Genomic DNA, 25,999 nt, shown 5'->3' on the forward strand with positions numbered 1-25,999 from the left:
GCAGTATGGACCATAACGTCCTTGTTAACGGGCATGTTGATTTTTTCACTCCACGTGATTTCTTGCTCCTCCGCGGATTGGTTGCGTCGTTCTCCTCCGTTCCGTCCTCTGGGCGGCTTTCTCCTGATTCCAGGGGTTTTTCTTCCTTTTACAAGAAATATTCATTTTTTTAAATCTTTTTTGAGATGAGGCACATGACGCGCGGTGCACACGGCCGTAGCTAGAGCGTCAGCTCCGGGGGCCAATCTAGAAGCGATTATTATAAAGGCAGGACGCAGGGTGACAGATCTTCACCACATCCGGAGCTCAGCCATTCCGGGAATTACCTGAAAGACAAGACATTTCTTATATTTCTTCTTACAATGTTCACAGAAAGATCCAGAAGAGCTAATCACAGAGCAATGGAGGGAGGAGAAGAGAATATATATGTATATACAGTGTATATACAAGAGGAGGAGTCAGAGCACACAGAGTACAGAGCAGGAAGAGGAGGAGTCAGAGCACACAGAGAATACAGCAGGAAGAGGAGGAGTCAGAGCACACAGAGTATACAGCAGGAAGAGGAGGAGTCAGAGCACACAGAGAATACAGCAGGAAGAGGAGGAGTCAGAGCACACAGAGTATACAGCAGGAAGAGGAGGAGTCAGAGCACACAGAGTATACAGCAGGAAGAGGAGGAGTCAGAGCACACAGAGTATACAGCAGGAAGAGGAGGAGTCAGAGCACACAGAGTATACAGCAGGAAGAGGAGGAGTCAGTGCACACATAGTATAAAGCAGGAAGAGGAGGAATCACTGAACACATAGAGCAGGAAGAGGAGGAGTCAGAGCACACAGAGTACAGAGCAGGAAGAGGAGGAGTCAGAGCACACAGAGAATACAGCAGGAAGAGGAGGGGTCAGAGCACACAGAGTACAGAGCAGAAAGAGGAGGAGTCAGGGCACAAAGAGTATAGAGCAGGAAGAGGAGGAGTCAGAGCACACAGAGTATACAGCAGGAAGAGGAGGAGTCAGAGCACACAGAGTATACAGCAGGAAGAGGAGGAGTCAGAGCACACAGAGTACAGAGCAGGAAGAGGGGGAGTCAGGGCACAAAGAGTATACAGCAGGAAGAGGAGGAGTCAGTGAACACATAGTATACAGCAGGAAGAGGAGGAGTCAGTCCACACAGAGTATAGAGCAGGAAGAGGAGGGTTCAGTGCACACATAGTAAACAGCAGGAAGAGGAGGAGTCAGTGCACACAATGTATACAGCAGGAAGAGGAGGAGTCAAAGCACACAGAGTATACAGCAGGAAGAGGAGGAGTCAGAGCACACAGAGTATACAGCAGGAAGAGGAGGAGTCAGAGCACACAGAGTATACAGCAGGAAGAGGAGGAGTCAGAGCACACAGAGTACAGAGCAGGAAGAGGGGGAGTCAGGGCACAAAGAGTATACAGCAGGAAGAGGAGGAGTCAGTGAACACATAGTATACAGCAGGAAGAGGAGGAGTCAGTCCACACAGAGTATAGAGCAGGAAGAGGAGGGTTCAGTGCACACATAGTAAACAGCAGGAAGAGGAGGAGTCAGTGCACACAATGTATACAGCAGGAAGAGGAGGAGTCAAAGCACACAGAGTATACAGCAGGAAAAGGAGGAGTCAGAGCACACAGAGTATACAGCAGGAAGAGGAGGAGTCACTGAACACATAGTATAGAGCAGGAAGAGGAGGAGTCAGTGAACACATAGTATACAGCAGGAAGAGGAGGAGTCAGTCCACACAGAGTATAGAGCAGGAAGAGAAGGAGTAAGAGCACACAGAGTATAGAGCAGGAAGAGGAGGGTTCAGTGCACACATAGTATACAGCAGGAAGAGGAGGAGTCAGTGCACACCTAGTATACAGCCGGAAGAGGAGGAGTCAGAGCACACAGAGTATACAGCAGGAAGAGGAGGAGTCAGAGCACACAGAGTATACAGCAGGAAGAGGAGGAGTCAGAGCACACAGAGTATACAGCAGGAAGAGGAGAAGTCAGAGCACACAGAGTATAGAGCAGGAAGAGGAGGAGTCAGTGCACACATAGTATACAGCAGGAAGAGGAGGAGTCAGAGCACAGAGTATACAACAGGAAGAGGAGGAGTCAGAGCACACAGAGTATACAGCAGGAAGAGGAGGAGTCAGAGCACACAGAGTATACAGCAGGAAGAGGATGAATCACTGAACACATAGAGCAGGAAGAGGAGGAGTCAGTGAACACATAGTATACAGCAAGAAGAGGAGGAGTCAGTCCACACAGAGTATAGAGCAGGAAGAGGAGGAGTCAGTGCACACAGAGTATACAGCAGGAAGAGGAGGAGTCAGTGCACACAGAGTATAGAGCAGGAAGAGGAGGAGTCAAAGCACACAGAGTATACAGCAGGAAAAGGAGGAGTCAGAGCACACAGAGTATACAGCAGGAAGAGGAGGAGTCAGAGCACACAGAGTATACAGGAAGAGGAGGAGTCAGTGAACACAGAGAATACAGCAGGAAGAGGAGGAGTCAGAGCACACAGAGTATACAGCAGGAAGAGGAGGAGTCAGAGCACACAGAGTATAGAGCAGGAAGAGGAGGAGTCAGAGCACACAGAGTATAGAGCAGGAAGAGGAGGAGTCAGAGCACACAGAGTATACAACAAGAAGAGGAGGAGTCAGTGCACACAGAGAATACAGCAGGAAGAGGAGGAGTCAGAGCACACAAAAAATATAGCAGGAAGAGGAGGAGTCAGAGCACACAGAGTATACAGCAGGAAGAGGAGGAGTCAGAGCACACACAGTATAAAGCAGGAAGAGGAGGAGTTAGAGCACAGAGTATACAGCAGGAAAAGGAGGAGTCAGAGCACACAGAGTATACAGCAGGAAGAGGAGGAGTCAGTGAACACATAGTATAGAGCAGGAAGAGGAGGAGTCAGTGAACACATAGTATACAGCAGGAAGAGGAGGAGTCAGTGCACACAGAGTATACAGCAGGAAGAGGAGGAGTCAGTGCACACAGAGTATACAGCAGGAAGAGAAGGTGTCAGAGCACACAGAGTATAGAGCAGGAAGAGGAGGAGTCAGTGCACACATAGTATACAGCAGGAAGAGGAGGAGTCAGAGCACAGAGTATACAACAGGAAGTGGAGGAGTCAGAGCACACAGAGTATACAGCAGGAAGAGGAGGAGTCAAAGCACACAGAGTATACAGCAGGAAGAGGAGGAGTCAGAGCACACAGATTATACAGCAGGAAGAGGAAGAGTCAGAGCACACAGAGTATACAGCAGGAAGAGAAGGAGTCATAGCACACAGAGAATACAGCAGGAAGAGGAGGAGTCAGAGCACACAGAGTATACAGCAGGAAGAGGAGGAGACATTGCACACAGAGTATAGAGCAGGAAGAGGAGAAGTAAGTGCTCAGAGAGTACAGAGCAGGAAGGGGAGGAGTCAGTGCACACGGGGTGAAGAGGTGGAGTCACACAAAGTACAGAGTAGGAAGAGGAGGAGTCAGAGCACACAGAGAATACAGCAGGAAGAGGAGGAGTCAGTGCACATAGGGTATAGAGCAGGAAGAGGAGGAGTCAGTGCATACAGAGTATCGAGCAGGAAGAGAAGGAGTCAGTGCACACAGAGTACAGAGCAGGAAGAGGAGGGGTCAGTGCACACAAAGTTTAGAGCAGGAAGAGGAGGAGACAATGCACACAGAGTATAGAGCAGGAAGAGGAGGAGTCAGTGCACACAGAGTATAGAGCAGGAATAGGAGTAGTCAGTGCACACAGAGTATACAACAGGAAGAGGAGAAGTCAGAGCACACAGAGTATACAGCAGGAAGAGGAGGAGTCAGTGCACACAGAGTATAGAGCAGGTAGAGGAGGAGTCAGTGCACACAGTATAGAGCAGGAAGAGGAGGAGTCAGTGCACATAGCATATAGAGCAGGAAGAAGAGGAGTCAGTGCACACAGAGTATAGAGCAGGAATAGGAGGGGTCACTGCATACAGAGTATTGAGCAGGAAGAGAAGGAGTCAGTGCACACAGAGTATAGAGCAGATAGAGGAGGAGTCAGAGCACATAGAGAATACAGCAGGAAGAGGAGGAGTCAGTGCACACAGAGTACAGAGCAGGAACAGGAGGAGACAGTGCACACGGGGTATACAGCTGAAAGAGGTGGAGTCACAAAAAGTACAGAGTAGGAAGAGGAGGAGTCAGAGCACACAGAGAATACAGCAGGAAGAGGAGGAGTCAGTGCATACAGAGTACAGAGCAGGAAGAAAAGGAGTCACACACACAGAGTACAGATCAGGAAGAGGAGGAGTCAGTGGTAACAGAGTATACAAAGCAGAAAGAGCAGGAGTCAGTGTACATAGAATTTAGAGCAGGAAGAGGAGGAGTCAGTGCACACAGAGTATACAGCAGGAAGTGGAGTCACCAACACAAAGAACAGAACAGGAAGAGGAGGAGTTACACACACAGAGTACAGAGCAGGAAGAAAAGGAGTCACACACACAGAGTACAGAGCAGGAAAAGGAGGAGACAGTGCACACAGAGTACAGAGCAGGAAGAGGAGGAGTCAGTGCACACAGCGTATACAGCAGGAAGAGGAGGAGTCAGTGCACACAGAGTATAGAGCAGGAAGAGGAGGAGTCAGTGCACACAGAGTATAGAGCAGGAAGAGGAGGAGTCAGTGCACACAGAGTATAGAGCAGGAAGAGGAGGAGTCAGTGCACAAAAAGTGCATGTATTGCATTTCGGCAGACCTAACCATCACACTTCATGGCTCCACACTCTCCCTGGTCCCTGTAGTCCATTGCCGTGGAGTCATCTATGACTATGTCCTGTCTTTTAAGCGTCACATCCAGGCCTTTACTACAACCTGCCGCCTTCATCTCAAGAATATTTCTCACATCCGAACCTTCCTCAATCCAGAATCTGCAAAATTACTAGTTTATTCCACATCATCTGCAACATTCTCTTTTGTGGTCTCCCAGCTCTAGCGCCTCTCCAATCCATTAACTCTGCTTCTGGGCTCATCCCTCTGTCTCTTGGCTTTTCCTCTGCTTCTCCTCTCTCCCAGTCTCTCCACTGGTAACACATCGCACAGTGAATTCAGGATAAAACACTAACCATGACCTACAAAGTTGTCCACACCCTGTCCCCCCATAGATCTCTGACCTCACCACACATATTCTCCACTCCTCACAGGACCTTCAGCTTCACTCTACTACCATCCGCTCTTCTCACAACCACATCCAGGACTTCCCCCGTGCATCTCCCACACTCTCTACCAAAATGTGTCAGACTGTCCCCCACCTTCCAAACATAACCTGACAACCCACAATAACTACTCTGCTCTCTCACCTCTCCGCTCCATTTACCCTCCATTTAGATTGTGAGCCCCAGGGTTTCCTAATCATTGTAGTTTTTGTTCTTTTCGTAATGTAAAGTATGTGAACCTCTTACTGATTGTACAGTATCATAACACTAATGCCGCTTCAGAGGGATTCCAGCCATACAAGTCCAGCTATGACCCTGATGGAGAGATCACAGGGATCCAGACACAACGGCCAGTAAAAAACACTAGTCAGAACTCATCAAGCACAATATCCAGGCACAGGTCGGAGCAGGTGACAGGAACAAATTCAGGAAACCTCAGCATGAAGCCTCGCGAGAATCCCATGGGAGAAGCTTCCTTGTATCTCTGACAAATGCAGGGACTGCCGGGAGCAAAGGTCCTAAGGTCCAATGTCCTCACAGACAGAAGCCGCACACACAGCACCCGCAGCTAAACCATGGGGTCAGAACAACTATGGGGACTACAGATAAGATGGATTCACAAGGTCCAGGACAATCCCCATTATTCACTTACGTGATGAAGACGGGCGCAGTGTCACTACAGCTCTACTTTCACCGAGTGCGTCCCATCTGTAGAGGAGGAAATGGAGAGTTCAGATACCTAGAGACCTGCGGACCCGCAGACTGTTAGACATTCCCCATTGTGATCAGATGCTTGGACATCCCAGGTCCATGTCCATGGATCCCCTCATTCACACTGTGCAGTCCTTGGCCCTGGCTCTTTGAGGATCAGTCCCTCCTCCTATCCCTGGATGAGTTGGGTTCTATGTAGTACCTGAGATGACGGCTCGAGCAGATCTCTTCAGCTTCCCCTCGATGATGTGACACAGAACTTGTACGTCTTCCCCCACGTCATAGTCCAGTACAGACTCCACCAGCTTCCGGCCATCACCCGGCTCAGTGACATTCATAACTCCATGGTGGCTCAGATCTTGTCCACGTGCTGTGATCCACTGGACCTGGGGGACCCGGTAGACCCCGGAGCCCCGGCACTTCATGCGTCGCTTCCCATCAATGGTCACCAGGGTTACGGTGGGGTCCGATGCCTGCAATGCTAAAAAGAAGAAATATGATGTCATTAGTAGTGTACAACAAGCAGATGATCCCTCTACCGGAGAGGGTGAGGCGCGGCCTTCATGTCCTCACACCGGAGAATATGAGGGAAACTTCCTCCGGATCTCGGTGGAGTTGGGAGTCTCTTGGCTTTCGTAGAGGAAGAAACCAAACAAAAATATGATCTGAAGATTTTTACTAATGTTGCGGCTCTCGCCTCATTCCCAAGGACCGTGTTGGGTTTGTGTCTAGTAAATGGAAGAATCCGTCTTTCTGATGAGTCTTAACAAAGGAAAGTTATTAGTCTGAATTGCCCCGTGATAGCAGGAGGGTTTGTACAGGCCCCGGGCCACGTCACCCCGACAGACAGGGGGGTCATTTACTATGGGCCCGTATCTCGTTTTTCTGTCGCGTTACCTGAATATTTCCAATTTGCGCCGATTCTCCCTGTATTGCCCTGGGTTTTTGGCGCACGCGATCGGATTGTGGCGCATCGGCGCCGGCATGCACGCGATGGAAATCGGGGGGCGTGGTCATAAGAAAGCACAACGGATTCGGAAAAACCGCCGCATTTTTTTTTAAAAAAGTGTTGCTTGACACGCACTTACCTGCACTCAGGTTAGGACAGTGCACTCCGACGAACTTCAGCGCAGCAGCGACACCTGGTGGACATCGGGCACACTACCTTAGTGAATGGCCGGAAGACCCGAATCCTCCGCTGAGAACGCGCCGCTGTATCGCGACAGGACCGGGGAAGTAAATCTGCCCCACAGTGTCCACCTTCCCCAGGTCTCATCCCATTTGATAGCGTTTACAATGTGACGTCCTCTGTTGTTTGTCTTGTGTTTTGGGTCGGTGGCAGTGACCTGAGGACATTGGGACACATTGGGCCAGATTTACTTACCCGGCCCATTCGCGATCCAGCGGCGCGTTCTCTGCGGTGGATTCGGGTCCGGCCAGGATTCACTAAGGTAGTTCCTCCGACGTCCACCAGGTGGCGCTGCTGCACTGAAGTTCCCCGAGGAACTATTCCTATTCCTGGTGAAGGTAAGTGCAAGTCCCGCGACTTTTTTTTTTTTTAAATGCGGCGGTTTTTCTGAATCTGTCGGATTTTCGTTCGGCCACGCCCCCCGATTTCTGTCGCGTGCATGCTGGCGCCGATGCACCACAATCCGATCGCATGCGCCAAAATCCCGGGGCAATACAGGGAAAATCTGCGCAAATCGGAAATATTTGGGTAACACGTCAGGAAAACGCGAATCGGGCCCTTAGTAAATGACCCCCAATATCTGCAGATGATGTTTTCTTACACCTCCCTCCTAACCTTCTGCCGGATTTGGGTATATAGCAGGGGCCCCGGACTTTTTGGCCTATGCCCCTGTGCAGACTCTTGTCCCGCTGTCCGGACAGTTCTCCCACTATCCCCTCTGTCTGTGTCCTCTCCAGATGGCGGGTGCTGTAGGGTAGAGCCGCCAGGAGACGCGGTGATGTCATTACACGGCGTCTCCAGCTTCCAGCAGATGACTACACGCTGCCGTATAATGACAAGAAGAGGAGAGGCGCAGGGAAGGCCGGGAGTATTAGCAATGTAGGGAGTTGCTAGGGGGGACCTCAGTTTGCTTGAATGACAGGGTCTGGGGGACATCAATTGACCAGGGGTGGGGGGGCATCATTTGACCAGGGTTGAAGGGGTGGGGGGGGGGCATTCATTTCTGGGGGCGGGGGGACCCCGGCAGACCTCAGCGCAGCAGCGACACCTGGTGGACATCAGGCACACGACCTTAGTGAATCCCGGCAGAACCCGAATCCTCGTCAGAGAACTTGCCTTTGGTTTGCGACAGGACTGGGGAAGTAAATCTTCCCCACAGAGTTGCCGGGAAGTTCTGGTACTGCCAGAAGTCATTGGGGCAGATTTACTTACCCGGTACTGTCGCGATCCAGCTGCGCGTTCTCCGACGAGGATTCGGGTTCTGCCGGGAGTCACTAAGGTCGTGCGCCCGATGTCCACCAGGTGTTGCTGCTGCACAGAATTCGGTCGGAGTTCACCAACCTATTCCTGGTGCAGGTAAGTGCGTGTCGAGAGACACTTTTTTTTTTAAATCGCGTGATTTTTCCGAATCCGTCGGGTTTTCCGATGGCCACGCCCCATTTTTCGTTGCATGCAAGCCGGCGCCTATGCGACACAATTCGATCGCGTGCGCCAAAAACCCGGGGCTATTCCGCACAAAATGGTAAGATTCAGAAAACCCGGCGGAAAAACGCGATTCGGACCCTTAGTAAATGACCCCCATTAGTATTAATGGCCAGTAGAGACGTTTTCCTGCCGGGTGCACAATGTTCACTTATAGAAGGTCCGGATCACTCTGAAATTCTGTGGTCTACCCCCAGCAATCCTGCGGAGACCCCATTACTGGGCGTTATGCCTCCCACTGGGGTCTCCTCCTCATATAATCCCAATCTCATGGATGGACCATTACATGTTTATCCATTGTCCACTTTCATGATATTGTAGATCCTGCTCCCCTTACAGACCCTATGGACCTGGTGCTCAGCATCTACATTAACCCCTTGGCTCACGGCCACATCCTAATAAAATTCAGCAATTTACATTAGGACCCCCCAGGATCAGGCATCACGTCTGCCCGAGGCCTCTGAGCCATCATATAGAAGCGTCACTGTGTGTCCAAGCTGTGAAGAACAAAGGAAAATAACTGAACATTACAAAAACATTTTTCCCAATTTAAAATAAGATTTTAATACATAAAAAAGTCCATTGAATTATTGCCGATCCGTCTGTAATAACTGAACTATTATTAAAATAATGAATTGTCAATAAAAATTTAAAAATCCCGTAACTATTGTTTCATTTTTATTGTCAAAAATAGAAAGTAACCAAAAAGCTGCTAAATAGAATCAATAAAACCTCCACACATCCTGATAAAAACAAGCCCTCGTAAAGCTCCATCAGATATTATCATATTGGGGGTCATTTAAAACAAAAAATTGGTCGCACGGGCCATACTCACATAATCAGGAAGAGATCAGTGAACTCCGACGCAACTCGGCGGACCTCAGCGCAGCAGCGACACCTGGTGGACATCGGGCGCAGGACCTTCATGAATCGCCGGAAGACCCGAACGCTCGTCCGAGAAGCCGCCGCTGGAACGCGAATGGTCCGGGTAAGTAAATGTGCAAATATGTGTAAATCTCGCTGGTTCTGACCCGCGCAGTACAGTTAACCTGTTATGTGACGCTGAGAAAATTTACCATTCAACGCATCCTGCAAAAACCAAGACAACATAGAGCTGCCGGAGGCATCGCAGGATGCAGGGACTTATGTCACAGAGGAGAGACTTTCTAGTCTAGTCTAGCCCTCTGTGCACCTGGCCGCCCCTCTGTGCACCCCTCTGTGCACCTGGCCGCCCCTCTGTGCACCTGGCTGCCTCTCTGTGCACCTGGCCGCCCCTCTGTGCACCTGGCCGCCCCTCTGTGCACCTGGCCGCCCCTCTGTGCACCTGGCCGCCCCTCTGTGCACCTGGCTGTCCCTTTGTGCACCTGGCTGCCCCTCTGGGCACCTGGCTGCCCCTCTGTGCACCTGGCTACCCCTCTGTGCACCTGGCTGCCCCTCTGGGCACCTAGCTACCCCTCTGTGCACCTGGCTGCCCCTCTGTGCACCTGGCTGCCCCTCTGGGCACCTGGCTACCCCTCTGTGCACCTGGCTGCCCCTCTGGGCACCTGGCTGCCCCTCTGGGCACCTGGCTACCCCTCTGTGCACCTGGCTGCCCCTCTGGGCACCTGGCTGCCCCTCTGTGTCTGCTGGGCTGCTCCTCTGTGCACCTGGCTGTCCCTCTGTGCACCTGGCTGCCCCTCTGTGCACCTGGCTGCCTCTCTGTGCACCTGGCCGCCCCTCTGTGCACCTGGCCGCCCCTCTGTGCACCCCTCTGTGCACCTGGCTGCCCCTCTGTGCACCTGGCCGCCCCTCTGTGCACCTGGCTGCCCCTCTGTGCACCTGGCTGCCTCTCTGTGCACCTGGCTACCCCTCTGTGCTCTTGGCTACCCCTCTGTGCACCTGGCTGCCCCTCTGTGCACCTGGCTGCCTCTCTGTGCACCTGGCTACCCCTCTGTGCACCTGGCTACCCCTCTGTGCACCTGGCCGCCCCTCTGTGCACCTGGCTGCCCCTCTGTGCACCTGGCTGCCTCTCTGTGCACCTGGCTACCCCTCTGTGCACCCCTCTGTGCACCTGGCTGCCCCTCTGTGCACCTGGCCGCCCCTCTGTGCACCTGGCTGCCCCTCTGTGCACCTGGCTGCCTCTCTGTGCACCTGGCTACCCCTCTGTGCTCTTGGCTACCCCTCTGTGCACCTGGCTGCCCCTCTGTGCACCTGGCTGCCTCTCTGTGCACCTGGCTACCCCTCTGTGCACCTGGCTGCCCCTCTGTGCACCTGGCCGCCCCTCTGTGCACCTGGCTGCCCCTCTGTGCACCTGGCCGCCCCTCTGTGCACCTGGCCGCCCCTCTGTGCACCTGGCTGCCTCTCTGTGCACCTGGCTACCCCTCTGTGCTCTTGGCTACCCCTCTGTGCACCTGGCTGCCCCTCTGTGCACCTGGCTGCCTCTCTGTGCACCTGGCTGCCCCTCTGTGCACCTGGCCGCCCCTCTGTGCACCTGGCTGCCCCTCTGTGCACCTGGCTGCCTCTCTGTGCACCTGGCTCCCCCTCTGTGCACCTGGCTACCCCTCTGTGCACCTGGCTGCCCCTCTGTGCACCTGGCTGCCCCTCTGTGCACCTGGCCGCCCCTCTGTGCACCTGGCAGCCCCTCTGTGCACCTGGCCGCCCCTCTGTGCACCTGGCCGCCCCTCTGTGCACCTGGCCACCCCTCTGTGCACCTGGCCGCCCCTCTGTGCACCTGGCCGCCCCTCTGTGCACCTGGCTGCCCCTCTGTGCACCTGGCTGCCCCTCTGTGCACCTGGCCGCCCCTCTGTGCACTTGGCCGCCCCTCTGTGCACCTGGCTGCCCTCTGTGCACCTGGCTGCCCCTCTGTGCACCTGGCCGCCCCTCTGTGCACCTGGCCGCCCCTCTGTGCCCCTGGCCGCCCCTCTGTGCACCTGGCCGCCCCTCTGTGCACCTGGCCGCCCCTCTGTGCACCTGGCCGCCCCTCTGTGCACCTGGCTGCCCCTCTGTGCACCTGGCTGCTCCTCTGTCCCTGCTGCGCTCTCCTTGTCTGTAAATATCAGTTTGCACTGAAGATGTAAAACTCTTCTATGGCCGCCCAGAGGACGAGGCGTCTTGTACCTCGCTATTTCTTGTTATGTTTCCCGCACACCACGTGGTTACACCGCAGGATCCGCTCTCTGCTCTTTCTGACTTCCTCTTCTTGTGGTTTATGAAGAAATAACACAAAATAACAAATAACTCAAAAATCCCGGAAGCCGCAGACGGACAATTATAGGGGAGGAGCCTTCCTGTAGGATTCACACTAATAATGGGCATTGTGATTGGTGAGGATTACATAGATATCATTACTGAAATCCAGGTCTAGAGGTCATTGGCCCGGATTGATTAATGTCCCTGCCCCAGTGTTCTGTCGGACTTTGCAGGTTCTGCTTGTACAGGTATTTCTAAAGTGTGAACAGCGTTTAGTTCTGCTTGGGCACAAAACCGCACGAAGAGACGTCCAGAGAGTGATGGACACATTGAACTCATTACTAATTTTGGCAACGGTTCTCTAGGAGCACGAGAAAACGTAACCAAACATTGGGGTTCCCCCTGTATGGATCCAGACATTACAGATAACATACAGAAAGGGCCGAGCCCTAAGAGATCTCCGCGTCCTCAGGTAGTCTGTTCCGAATTGGAAATCCTTGGTTTTTTGTTTATCTGTTTTCTCTGTAAGTGTGGGGCCGCCCTTGTCAGGGCGGAGCTATTCTATCGGGCGGTAGCTATAGCTGTACTAGGGGGGTTTCTGACATCGGGGCAACAGGTTCCCAGGCTTTTCCATCACATCAGCTGAACTATGACCGAGCGCTGTGCTGTGTTGTGGTTATCAGTGACTGCTTTTGCGATATGAATGTTACTTGTGCTATCTGTACGTCCTGTACATATGCAGGGGATGACAGATTCATGATTTCTGGTGCCTGCACTTTATTTTGGTGAAACTTTGCCATGGGGCGTGTGACACAATCCTGTAGGACTGCGTGATAAATGTGGTGCACGGTCCGACTCGGCACCGGACGCCCCCTCAGTGCAGAAACTTGTGTTACGTGAAGACAACGCAAAACAGTCATGGAGCGGCTCTGGAAGAATCACATGCAGTTCATGGAGCGTCTCCGGAAGAAGCACATGACGGTCATGGAGCGGCTCTGGAAGAATCACATGCAGGTCATGGAGCGGCTCCGGAAGAAGCACATGAAGGTCATGAAGCGGCTCCGGAAGAAGCACATGAAGGTCATGGAGCGGCTCCGGAAGAAGCACATGAAGGTCATGGAGCGGCTCCGGAAGAAGCACATGAAGGTCATGAAGCGGCTCCGGAAGAAGCACATGAAGGTCATGGAGCGGCTCCGGAAGAAGCACATGAAGGTCATGGAGCGGCTCCGGAAGAAGCACATTAAGGTCATGGAGGGGCTCCAGAAGAATCACATTAAGGTCATGGAGGGGCTCCAGAAGAATCACATTAAGGTCATGGAGGGGCTCCAGAAGAATCACATTAAGGTCATGGAGCAGCTCCGGAAGAATCACATTAAGGTCATGGAGCGGCTCCGGAAGAAGCACATGAAGGTCATATCTATAGATTATGGAAGGACAGTGTAGGCCCATATCTATAGATTGTGGAAGGCCAGTGTAGGCCCATATCTATAGACTATGGAAGGCCAGTGTAGGCCCATATCTATACACTATGGAAGACCAGTGTAGGCCCATATCTATAGATTATGGAAGGCCAGTGTAGGCCCATATCTATACACTATGGAAGGACAGTGTAGGCGCATATCTATAGACTATGGAAGGCCAGTGTAGGCCCATATCTATAGACTATGGAAGACCAGTGTAGGCCCATATCTATAGACTATGGAAGACCAGTGTAGGCGCATATCTATAGACTATGGAAGGCCAGTGTAGGCCCATATCTATAGACTATGGAAGACCAGTGTAGGCCCATATCTATAGACTATGGAAGGACAGTGTAGGCCCATATCTATAGACTATGGAAGGACAGTGTAGGCCCATATCTATAGACCATGGAAGGCCAGTGTAGGCCCATATCTATAGACTATAGAAGAACAGGGTAGGCCCATATCTATAGACTATGGAAGGACAGTGTAGGCCCATATCTATAGACCATGAAAGGCCAGTGTAGGCCCATATCTATAGACCATGGAAGGCCAGTGTAGGCCCATATCTATAGACTATGGAAGGACAGTGTAGGTCCATATCTATAGACTATGGAAGGACAGTGTAGGTCCATATCTATAGACTATGGAAGGACAGTGTAGGTCCATATCTATAGACCATGGGAGGCCAGTGTAGGCCCATATCTATAGACTATGGAAGGATAGTGTAGGCCCATATCTATAGACCATGGGAGGCCAGTGTAGGCCCATATCTATAGACCATGGAGGGACAGTGTAGGGCCATATCTATAGACCATGGAAGACCAGTCTAGGCCCATATATACAGACCATGGAAGGCCAGGGTAGGCCCATATCTATAGACTATGGAAGGACAGTGTAGGCCCATATCTATAGACCATGGAAGGCCAGTGTAGGCCCATATCTATAGACCATGGAGGGACAGTGTAGGCCCATATCTATAGACTATGGAAGGACAGTGCAGGCCCATATCTATAGACTATGGAAGGACAGTGCAGGCCCATATCTATAGACTATGGAAGGACAGTGCAGGCCCATATCTATAGACCATGGAAGGACAGTGCAGGCCCATATCTGTAGACCATGAGAGGCCAGTGTAGGCCCATATCTATAGACAATGGAAAGCCAGTGTAGGCCCATATCTATAGACCATGGAAGGCCAGTGTAGGCCCATATCTATAGACTATGGAATGACAGTGTAGGCCCATATCTATAGACTATGGAAGGCCAGTGTAGGCCCATGTCTATAGACTATGGAAGGCCAGTGTAGGCCCATATCTATAGACCATGGAAGGACAGTGTAGGCCCATATCTATAGACCATGGAAGGACAGTGTAGGCCCATATCTATAGACTATGGAATGACAGTGTAGGCCCATATCTATAGACCATGGAATGACAGTGTAGGCCCATATCTATAGACTATGGAAGGCCAGTGTAGGCCCATATCTATAGACTATGGAAGGCCAGTGTAGGCCCATATCTATAGACCATGGAAGGACAGTGTAGGCCCATATCTATAGACCATGGAGGGACAGTGTAGGCCCATATCTATAGACTATGGAAGGCCAGTGTAGGCCCATATCTATAGACCATGGAAGGCCAGTGTAGGCCCATATCTATAGACCATGGAGGGACAGTGTAGACCCATATCTATAGACTATGGAATGACAGTGTAGGCCCATATCTATAGACCATGGAATGACAGTGTAGGCCCATATCTATAGACTATGGAAGGCCAGTGTAGGCCCATATCTATAGACTATGGAAGGCCAGTGTAGGCCCATATCTATAGACCATGGAAGGACAGTGTAGGCCCATATCTATAGACCATGGAGGGACAGTGTAGGCCCATATCTATAGACTATGGAAGGCCAGTGTAGGCCCATATCTATAGACTATGGAAGGCCAGTGTAGGCCCATATCTATAGACTATGGAAGGCCAGTGTAGGCCCATATCTATAGACCATGGAAGGACAGTGTAGGCCAATATCTATAGCCAATGGAAGGACAGTGTAGGCCAATATCTATAGACCATGGAAGGACAGTGTAGGCCCATATCTATAGACCATGGAAGGACAGTGTAGGCCAATATCTATAGACCATGGAAGGCCAGTGTAGGCCCATATCTATAGACTATGGAAGGCCAGTGTAGGCCCATATCTATAGACTATGGAAGGCCAGTGTAGGCCCTTATCTATAGACTATGGAAGGCCAGTGTAGGCCCATATCTATAGACTATGGAAGGACAGTGTAGGCCCATATCTATAGACTATGGAAGGTTAGTGTAGGCCCATATCTATAGACTATGGAAGGACAGTGTAGGCCCATATCTATAGACCATGGAAGGACAGTGCAGGCCCATATCTATAGACCATGGGAGGCCAGTGTAGGCCCATATCTATAGACAATGGAAGGCCAGTGTAGGCCCATATCTATAGACCATGGAATGACAGTGTAGGCCCATATCTATAGACTATGGAAGGACAGTGTAGGCCCATATCTATAGACCGTGGAAAGCCAGTGTAGGCCCATATCTATAGACCATGGAGGGACAGTGTAGGCCCATATCTATAGACCGTGGGAGGCCAGTGTAGGCCCATATCTATAGACCATGGGAGGCCAGTGTAGGCCCATATCTATAGACCATGGAAGGCCAGTGTAGGCCCATATCTATAGATTATGGAAGGCCAGTGTAGGCCCATATCTATAGACCGTGGGAGGCCAGTGTAGGCCCATATCTATAGACCGTGGGAAGCCAGTGTAGGCCCATATCTATAGACAATGGAAGGCCAGTGTAGGCCCATATCTATAGACCATGGAAGGCCAGTGTAGGCCCATATCTATAGACTATGGAAGGCCAGTGTAGGTCCATATCTATAGACTATGGAAGAACAGGGTACGTCCAGATCTATAGATTATGGAAGGCCAGTGTAGGCCCATATCTATAGATTATGGAAGGCCAGTGTAGGCCCATATCTATAGACTATGGAAGAACATTGCAGGCCCATATCTATAGACTATGGAGGAACAAGGTAGGTCTAGATCTATAGATTATGGAAGGACAGTGTAGGCACATGAATCCAGATTATAGAATACTGTTCTATGAAATCTATCCCCTGGGGGGCTCTCACCACCACATATAATTACTAATACTCTTAGTTTTGGATTGACAATTTACTGCCTTATTAGACGTCTATGTTCAGCTTCAGCTGTACCTGGTCCCCAGATGGACATCAATAGTAGGTGGGAATTGTCCCATCTCAAAGGTCAGTGGAACTTGTTTAGGACCATATGACAAGAGCTGAAGGTATTACTGTATACAGGAGTATATATATAGGTATATATGGAGAAGAACTTACAGTCTATGGTGAATGTCACCTTCTTCTCTCCATGGCCCTTGGTGTTGGCGGCTCGGCAGTGGAAGGTTCCCTGATCCTCATATGTGACATCTCTCAGGGTCAGGTCTAGATTTCCCTTTGAGACGTCTGTTAGCAACGCCACCCGTCCTCTGTATTGGGGATCTTGTTCCTTAAGATCATCTTTTCCATTCAGTAGTTTGTATACAATAATTTTTTGGGGTTCTTCTTCCTTCTCCCAGATCATGGTCAGATCTGTCAGACCGTTAATGAAAGGGAAGGTACAACGCAATGTTCCGGTGCCGTAGAGGGAGGCGGTCACCGTATCCTCAGGTATGGGATGGACTCCTGTAAGGAAGATCATACAACATTCAGCTCTGCTCCTCGTATCCCAGGGACCACCCATGCTCCATAGCCCGGGACTATTTGCTTTGTTTATACTTGTGGGATGGGAGATGTCAGGAGGGTAACTATAGACGTGTTATGGTATTCCCATGGAGGAGCAGTAATAGAGAAGACTTTACTCCACTCTGCAGTGTAGACTGTGAGCCTCCTCGGGACGGGTCCACATTTTGTGGATTTTGTGCACTCGTGGTCATTTATTAAGGTCTTTTCTACAGAAAACTGGTGGTGTTTTTTTTCTCTTTTTCGGCCTCTTGTGTCTAAATTTATGAAGTGTCAGTCACAATATTGGTGTTTCCCATCACTCTCAGCTTGTTCCATATTTGGGCGCCACTTGTGAATCCACCAGTTTTCTGGCGCTTCTATTTTCCCACTCGTTTTTGGCACAATCTGTGGCACAAAAAGAGAAAAGCCTGGGAAGTTCCAAACCTTTTAGTCCTTGTGCCACAAACTTACAACCCACAGAAAGACATGAAATGGTTCTAGCTCCACCCTGCACCAAAAACAATAAATGCCCCACACTGTGTGCGTCTACTGGAATGACCTATATACAAAAAAGGTCCAAAAAGGTCCTCACGGAGACCCATTTGTCTAAAACGTAACATTTATTTTAGAACTAATAATAACAGATATAAATATGTGAATGTTACTTGCACAGCACTTATGGTGAACTACATTTATAAATCTACAGAGTAGTGAGGTGGAGCAGATTTGTTGTGTACAGTCACGGGCGACGGACTAGTGTAGATTCCAACCTTGCACTGCAAATAGGACTAACCCCCAGATGGGGTCACCGGAGAGACATTAGGGTCACCACAGTTATCATTACACAACTATGTAGCAAAGTGTGATTCTAAATGAACCCCATTAGCCTGTGGAGGGTAGGTGACGCACTGACCCACCTCCACAACGGTGCCGGCTATTACTTCAAAGCCAGAAGCACCAAGTTGCTAATAAGCCCCCAATTGGGGACAAGTGATGTGAACCACAGAGCCTGATGAAACCTAAGTGCAAGTTAGACAGATACCAGTGTGACTAATGCATCTTGGTTAGTAGGTCTGATGTGCGGGTAGATCGGCAGCGCACATCTTAGTATACAGAAGGTAGGACAGGTTGTCCCTGTATGTAACACGTCCTGCCTAGTATAGTTCTACAAGTCATAAAATGCTCCAGGTGACTTAACGTACCACGACACTAACTCTGCTAAATAAAAGGACATTTATAGCCCCCCCGACATGTTTCGCCAACTTCATGGCGTCTTCAGGGGTGACGGGGCTATATCGTGGAAGTAATAGCTGGCGCCATTGTGGAGGTGGGTCAGTGCGTCACCTACCCTCCACAGGCTAATGGGGTTGTGTAATGATAACTGTGGTGACCCTAATGTCTCTCCGGTGACCCCAGCTGGGGGTTAGTCCTATTTGCAGCGCAAGGTTGGAATCTACACTAGTCCGTCGCCGGTGACTGTACACAACAAATCTGCTCCACCTCACTACTCTGTAGATATTTAAATGTAGTTGTAGTTCACCATAAGTGCTGTGCAAGTAACATTCACATATTATTAGTTCTTAAATAAAAGTTACGTTTTAGACAAATGGGTCTCAGTGAGGTCCTTTTTGGACTTTTTTGTATATAACTTTCCTGTTTCCTTTTCCACCTCTTGTGTTTCGTGTACTGGAATGACCGGCCCAACATTGAGCCACTGAAGCCAACTAACATACTCTGATGCTGCTGTGCTGAGCTGCTGCCATGCTGAACTGCTGCCATGCTGAACTGCTGCTATGCTGAGCTGCTGCTATGCTGAACTGCTGCCATGCTGAGCTGCTGCTATACTGAACTGCTGCTATGCTGAGCTGCTGCTATGCTGAACTGCTGCCATGCTGAGCTGCTGCTATGCTGAACTGCTGCCATGCTGAGCTGCTGCCATGCTGAGCTGCTGCTATGCTGAACTGCTGCCATGCTGAGCTGCTGCCATGCTAAACTGCTGCCATGTTGGACTGCTGCCATGCTGATCTGCTGCCGTGCTGAGCTGCTGCTATGCTGAGCTGCTGCTATGGTGAACTGCTGCTATGCTGAGCTGCTGCCATGCTGAGCTGCTGCCATGCTAAACTGCTGCCATGCTGAGCTGCTGCCATGCTAAACTGCTGCCATGCTAAACTGCTGCCATGTTGGACTGCTGCCGTGCTGAGCTGCTGCCATGCTGAGCTGCTGCCATGCTGAACTGCTGCCATGCGGAGCTGCTGCCATTCTGAGCTGCTGCCATGCTGAACTGCTGCCATGCGGAGCTGCTGCCATGCTAAACTGCTGCCATGTTGGACTGCTGCCATGCTGAGCTGCTGCCGTGCTGAGCTGCTGCTATGCTGAGCTGCTGCCATGCTGAACTGCTGCCATGCTGAACTGCTGCCATGTTGGACTGCTGCTATGGTGAGCTGCGGTTATGCTGAGCTGTTTCCAGACTGAGCTGCGGCTATGCTGAGCTGAGGCTATGCTAAGTTGAGGCTATGCTGAGCTGCTTCCAATGCTTCTCCCATCCTGAGTTTGGTTCCATCCCTGGGTGCACAGGCCAGTGTTTCCGGTTGGCACATTTACATAGGGACTAAATAACCTGCGCCTGTGGAGCCAGTCTGACCCTGTTACTGGATGACTTCCCCCTGTGCCGCATGTTTTCCACATGTGAGGAATCTCCGCCTCTTCCTCCAACGTAAACGTAAAATGTATTAAATCCCAGGATCTAATTTTCTGTTGATTATTTGTGACCTGATTTGTCTTTTTGCATTGGGGTCTGGCAGCTGCACAGATCCCACCCTGTTATGCTCCGGCTTGTTTTCCCACACAGAACACATATCGGATCAGGATAAGAACCTCCGGTGAGCCTGGATCCTGGCACTCGTTACCTGATGGGAATCCAATCATCAAACATCCAAGGATAAATCCTCTCCAGAAAGGTCCAATCGCCATCATGAAGAATCCAGGTCCACGATGTGGGAAGAGCCTGGAGAACAACACAAACAAAAATCCATGAGGAACATTGTGATCTATTAGTGACCTCTGACATCCCCTGCGACCTCGTCCTCGGGATAAGACCACGTGAGGACCTCCGGGAAGCCACAGCTCGGACATGATATTGGCCCAGCAGCAGACCGGAGGTGATGATGGAGGAATCATTCATTGCTGGGGTTTATGTCTCATGGGATGAATCATTTATGACCCAACTCTATGGAGCACGAGGATGTCACATACTAAATGTAAAGGGAGCAGCTATGAGAGTCCAGCAAGTGTCGAGAGATGGAAGATTAGAGACTCCAAACACAGAAGCAAAGTCAGTGACTCCTCAGTTCTGCATGTGAGAAGCAATGAGAGTGTGTGCGGATGGAAGATGTAGCATAGTCTCGTTGTGCTCCCTACGCCCCTGTGATGTTGTTTGACCAAAGTTTCCTAATTTCTCATAGGAAGTGGCTTTATATCATCTGCCCCAACTCCATACCTGTGCCCCCTGCCCTGACCTTGGCATGCTCTCCAAGCATGTTCTTTGCCCGTCTCTATGGTGCCGTGGCATGGCCATTGCTGCTGGATTCACCTGTCACTAAGAGCAGACCCCTGGAGCGGTGGAGACCAGATGTTATCCATGGTGAACAGTTCAGACCCTGATATATTGCTAAAGATGAAAACCAGAGACACAGAAGGTCCGCACCCTGCATTACACTACTGTGTGCACAATTCTCCATGAGAACCCAGATTAAAGAATCAAGGCTGGAGATGGCCCAGACCGAGGGATCATCTCTAGGGCACGGAAAGTCTTATAGGTGGACGTCACAGGTAATGTGACCATATATCACTACACGGCCAGTGGCGCTCACGGGGGACGTCTCTGGTGTAGAATAAATCTAAAGCCAGTGGCACAGACATGGAGAACACTCTGGTCTGTAGAGCGCAGGTGAGTGCACTGTGAGAGGCTACTCAGTGCATGAACGTGTATGATGTCCTGGAGCCGTCTCGTCTTATCACCAGTCCTTCCTGCACTGGGTTGGGTTACATCCTGTACCTGAAGTTATCAGCCTGCAGCGTCCATGTTAGTAGAAGTGTTTGTCATGTCCTCTGTGTGGAGGCGGCAATCTCCTCCAATCTACTGGGTCCAACATTGGAGGTGAAGGGGTTGGAAACAGATTTCCATGAGACGGAGCCGGACTATGCGCACGCCCTTGACTTTAGGAGCTGCTTTAGGGGAGTTGTCAGTTTTTAATAAATGATGAATTGGACGACTTCGTCCACCAAACATGAATTCAGGCGTCTCCTCAAGGCACCAGCAACATCCAGAGCGTGGTGGCACAGAGATGAGGCGGAGGGGGTAAGACGCCTCCTTCTTAGACCTTCATAAGAGCTTCCCTGAAATGTGCCACATCTGGTGGCCCTGGAGGGATCATCCTCCTCCCTCAATACTGTGCCGGAGGCTGAACCCAATGGGTTGTGTAAGTGAGAATATAGAGAATGTTATAAACTCCTCCTGGTGAATACTCTCCGCACGCTATAGACCGAGTGTGTAGGGAGATCCTGGTTCTCGGTGTTTATCCTCTCATCTCTTGTCCTGTTATTTCGACCCTTTAGCCTGAACGTTCCTTTTGCGTTGCGATGTTGTCCTGTGCTCTCCCTCTTACTTGTGATCCGGCTCCGGAGATTATTCCTCTGTCTTTGTCTTTGTGTTTTTGCTTTTAGCTGCAGTGAGAACGTCTCCTAGTTGTCCGTTACCGCCTGGGGTAGTTGAGGCAATAGGCAGTGAGAGCTGGGAAAGAACCTACTCCTGGACCTCCCCAGTCTCTGCCTGAATTACAATGGTCTTATACAATAGGTTAGACATATAAGAGACATAATCCCATTCCTGATACACAGCTTTATGGCACAATCTGCATTGTTTACAGGATTTGGGTAGAATGACCTCAGTAATGAGCGTTCTCCTCCAGAACAGACATGAAAGGGTTACGCTCCGTAGTCCCAGGGTTTGGTCAGTGGTTTCTGGGAGCAGTTTGCGGTGTTCTGCACATAGGGGGCAGCCTGGATATTTCATTGATGCCGTAGTCCAGGACCAGGTGTGACGGCTCGTGTCCAGCTACAATTCTATCCACATGCCAGACGAGCGAAGACTTAGATGAGAAGGTTCTGTAAGATTTACTGACCCATATCTCTACGGTACTGATCCGGACGGCAGAGAATAGATTCAAAAGATCCCAGAACCAGTTAATAAAATCTCCGTTTTCCATCTTTATTTGTCTGCATTATTCCATCATCACCGGTCATCGTGATTCATGCGTCTCATCGCGTTCCCATCATGACCTGCACATCCTCTGCCCCACCAGGAGGTAGAGGAAGGTCGTGGTGCCCCATGGGGTATATGCAGAGGGCACTATGGGGTATATGCAGAGGGCACTATGGGGTATATGCAGAGGGCACTATGGGGTATATGCAGAGGCACTATGGGGTATATGCAGAGGGCACTATGGGGTATATGCAGAGGGCACTATGGGGTATATGCAGAGGGCACTATGGGGTATATGCAGAGGCACTATGGGGTATATACAGAGGGCACTATGGGGTATATGCAGAGGGCACTATGGGGTATATGCAGAGGGCACTATGGGGTATATGCAGAGGGCACTATGGGGTATATGCAGAGGGCACTATGGGGTATATGCAGAGGCACTATGGGGTATATGCAGAGGGCACTATGGGGTATATGCAGAGGGCACTATGGGGTATATGCAGAGGCACTATGGGGTATATACAGAGGGCACTATGGGGTATATGCAGAGGGCACTATGGGGTATATGCAGAGGGCACTATGGGGTATATGCAGAGGGCACTATGGGGTATATGCAGAGGGCACTATGGGGTATATGCAGAGGGCACTATGGGGTATATGCAGAGGGCACTATGGGGTATATGCAGAGGGCACTATGGGGTATATGCAGAGGGCACTATGGGGTATATGCAGAGGCACTATGGGGTATATGCAGAGGGCACTATGGGGTATATGCAGAGGGCACTATGGGGTATATGCAGAGGGCACTATGGGGTATATGCAGAGGGCACTATGGGGTATATGCAGAGGGCACTATGGGGTATATGCAGAGGCACTATGGGGTATATGCAGAGGGCACTATGGGGTATATGCAGAGGGCACTATGGGGTATATGCAGAGGGCACTATGGGGTATATGCAGAGGCACTATGGGGTATATGCAGAGGGCACTATGGGGTATATGCAGAGGGCACTATGGGGTATATGCAGAGGGCACTATGGGGTATATGCAGAGGCACTATGGGGTATATGCAGAGGGCACTATGGGGTATATGCAGAGGGCACTATGGGGTATATGCAGAGGCACTATGGGGTATATGCAGAGGGCACTATGGGGTATATGCAGAGGCACTATGGGGTATATGCAGAGGGCACTATGGGGTATATGCAGAGGCACTATGGGGTATATGCAGAGGGCACTATGGGGTATATGCAGAGGGCACTATGGGGTATATGCAGAGGGCACTATGGGGTATATGCAGAGGGCACTATGGGGTATATGCAGAGGCACTATGGGGTATATGCAGAGGGCACTATGGGGTATATGCAGAGGGCACTATGGGGTATATGCAGAGGGCACTATGGGGTATATGCAGAGGGCACTATGGGGTATATGCAGAGGCACTATGGGGTATATGCAGAGGGCACTATGGGGTATATGCAGAGGGCACTATGGGGTATATGCAGAGGGCACTATGGGGTATATGCAGAGGGCACTATGGGGTATATGCAGAGGCACTATGGGGTATATGCAGAGGGCACTATGGGGTATATGCAGAGGCACTATGGGGTATATGCAGAGGGCACTATGGGGTATATGCAGAGGCACTATGGGGTATATGCAGAGGGCACTATGGGGTATATGCAGAGGGCACTATGGGGTATATGACTGTGGACACTATGGGGTATATGCAGAGGGCACTATGGGGTATATGCAGAGGCACTATGGGGTATATGCAGAGGGCACTATGGGGTATATGCAGAGGGCACTATGGGGTATATGCAGAGGGCACTATGGGGTATATGACTGTGGACACTATGCTAGGACCTTCCCCGGGGCAGGAGGATTTCCCGGCCTCGAGTGTCGGGAGATGATTCCCAGGAAACGTTCCGCCTTCTCATCCCATAACTTGGAGGCCACAAAAAGATGGAAGCGGCGGCCATTACTGCCTGGTGACAGAATTGGTTCTTTAGGTTTGTTCTTAAGTTGAATTTGTATGTAAGTCGGATCTGTACATTTTATTATTGTAGATCCAGACAAAAAGCTTTTTTGTCCCAGTGTCCCAGGTCACAGGGGCAGTGGGGTCACCAGAGTTCACATGGGAAGAGGGGTCACCAGAGGTCACATGGGAAGAGGGGTCACCAGAGGTCACATGGGAAGAGAGGTCACCAGAGGTCACAGGGGCAGAGGGGTCACCAGAGGTCACAGGGGAAGAGGGGTCACCAGAGGTCACAGGGGTCACCAGAAGTCACAGGGGAAGAGGGGTCACCAGAGGTCACAGGGGTCACCAGAGGTCACATGGGCAGAGAGCTCGTCTTTACGCCAGGGGTCACCTCGTAAGTGAGACTAATGGTAGAGAATCCACGATGGAGGAAAGGGACCTCATATACCTCCTCCTCCTCCTCACATGGGGGGGTCCCCACATAAGGCGCGGCTCTGGGGCCTCTGGGGGCTCTGAGGGCTCTGAGGGCTCTGGGGCTCTGAGGGCTCTGGGGGCTCTGAGGGCTCTGGGGCTCTGAGGGCTCTGGGGGCTCTGAGGGCTCTGGGGCTCTGAGGGCTCTGGGGCTCTGGGGCTCTGGGGCTCTGGGGCTCTGGGGCTCTGGGGCTCTGGGGCTCTGGGGCTCTGGGGCTCTGGGGCTCTGGGGCCTCTGGGGCCTCTGGGGCCTCTGGGGCCTCTGGGGCCTCTGGGGGCTCTGGGGGCTCTGAGGGCTCTGAGGGCTCTGGGGGCTCTGGGGGCTCTGGGGAACAGAGTATAAACGTATTATTAGAACTTTCTATCTTCCTTTCACTTTCCATTTTTCTTTCTCCTCCGGGTTTTTTCTCTTGTTTCCCTTTTGCTTTGTTTCCTCCTTTTTTCCTTTATTATTTGTACATCTGTTTCTGGGGGATGAGGATTAGGAGACCCCGATGCCCCCCCCCCTCTGCTGCCCCCGGGGGTAGGAGCCTACATCCATATGTCATGGTCCAGAATGCACCGGGCCTGGGATCTCTTTACTCCCATCCCTCAGTAAGTTCCCCGCCACATCTGCCCCGCACCCAACCCCCCCCCCCCCGGGCACATCTGCCCCCCAGTGACCCCCCCCCCGGGCACATCTCCCCCCAGTGACACATCTGCCCCCCAGTGACCCCCCCCCCCCGGGCACATCTCCCCCCAGTGACACCCCCCCCCCGGGCACATCTGCCCCCCAGTGACCCCCCCCCCCCCTGGGCACATCTCCCCCCAGTGACACCCCCCCCCCCCCCCGGGCACATCTGCCCCCCAGTGACCCCCCCCCCGGGCACATCTCCCCCCAGTGACACATCTGCCCCCCAGTGACCCCCCCCCCCTGGGCACATCTCCCCCCAGTGACCCCCCCCCCCAGGCACATCTGCCCCCCAGTGACCCCCCCCCCTCCGGGCACATCTCCCCCCAGTGAAACCCCCCCCCCGGGCACATCTCCCCCTCCTCTCCTGCACTCACCGTGTGTTCGTTCTTTCTCTGCTGCGAGATGATATTCTCTACTTTTACTTTCACTTTCAGGTCAGGACGCGTCAGGATCAGCACAGAATAATCCGATTTTCTGTTCTTCTGCTTTCGGTTTAGTTTCTTAGTAATGAGCCGTGTGCATGTAACTGGCTGATAACAGAGAGCAGCGGAGGCCACAGTGTACAGGGGGAACCTGCAGAGACAGAACCCACAGAAGTGCCACGGCCACAGACATG

The 25,999-nt window shown here is 51.4% G+C and overlaps 1 protein-coding gene across 1 annotated transcript; it reads right to left on the bottom strand.

The window, feature by feature from the left end:
* Positions 1 to 25,815, bottom strand: LOC140108854 (V-set domain-containing T-cell activation inhibitor 1-like). The gene is made up of 6 exons (XM_072131981.1): positions 25,758 to 25,815; positions 19,902 to 19,999; positions 16,612 to 16,956; positions 6,115 to 6,393; positions 5,854 to 5,909; positions 1 to 326 (listed from the first exon to the last, which is right to left on the bottom strand). The coding sequence occupies exons 2-5, from the start codon at positions 19,966 to 19,968 to the stop codon at positions 5,878 to 5,880; spliced, it is 723 nt and encodes a 240-aa protein (XP_071988082.1). The 5' UTR covers positions 19,969 to 19,999; positions 25,758 to 25,815; the 3' UTR covers positions 1 to 326; positions 5,854 to 5,877.
* Between the last annotated feature and the right edge of the window lie 184 nt (positions 25,816 to 25,999).

Source organism: Engystomops pustulosus, unplaced genomic scaffold (genome assembly GCF_040894005.1).
Source record: "Engystomops pustulosus unplaced genomic scaffold, aEngPut4.maternal MAT_SCAFFOLD_190, whole genome shotgun sequence".
Lineage (NCBI taxonomy): Eukaryota > Metazoa > Chordata > Amphibia > Anura > Leptodactylidae > Engystomops > Engystomops pustulosus.

What these genes read in the sequence shown, in the direction of transcription:
- LOC140108854 (XM_072131981.1), bottom strand. Translation starts at nt 19,968, where the DNA reads ATGATGGCGATTGGACCTTTCTGGAGAGGATTTATCCTTGGATGTTTG. An exon ending in GGTGACATTCACCATAGACT is followed by an intron (nt 6,394 to 16,611) that starts GTAAGTTCTTCT and finishes TCTTCTTTTTAG; the next exon opens with CATTGCAGGCATCGGACCCC. An exon ending in TGCTCGAGCCGTCATCTCAG is followed by an intron (nt 5,910 to 6,114) that starts GTACTACATAGA and finishes CCTCCTCTACAG; the next exon opens with ATGGGACGCACTCGGTGAAA.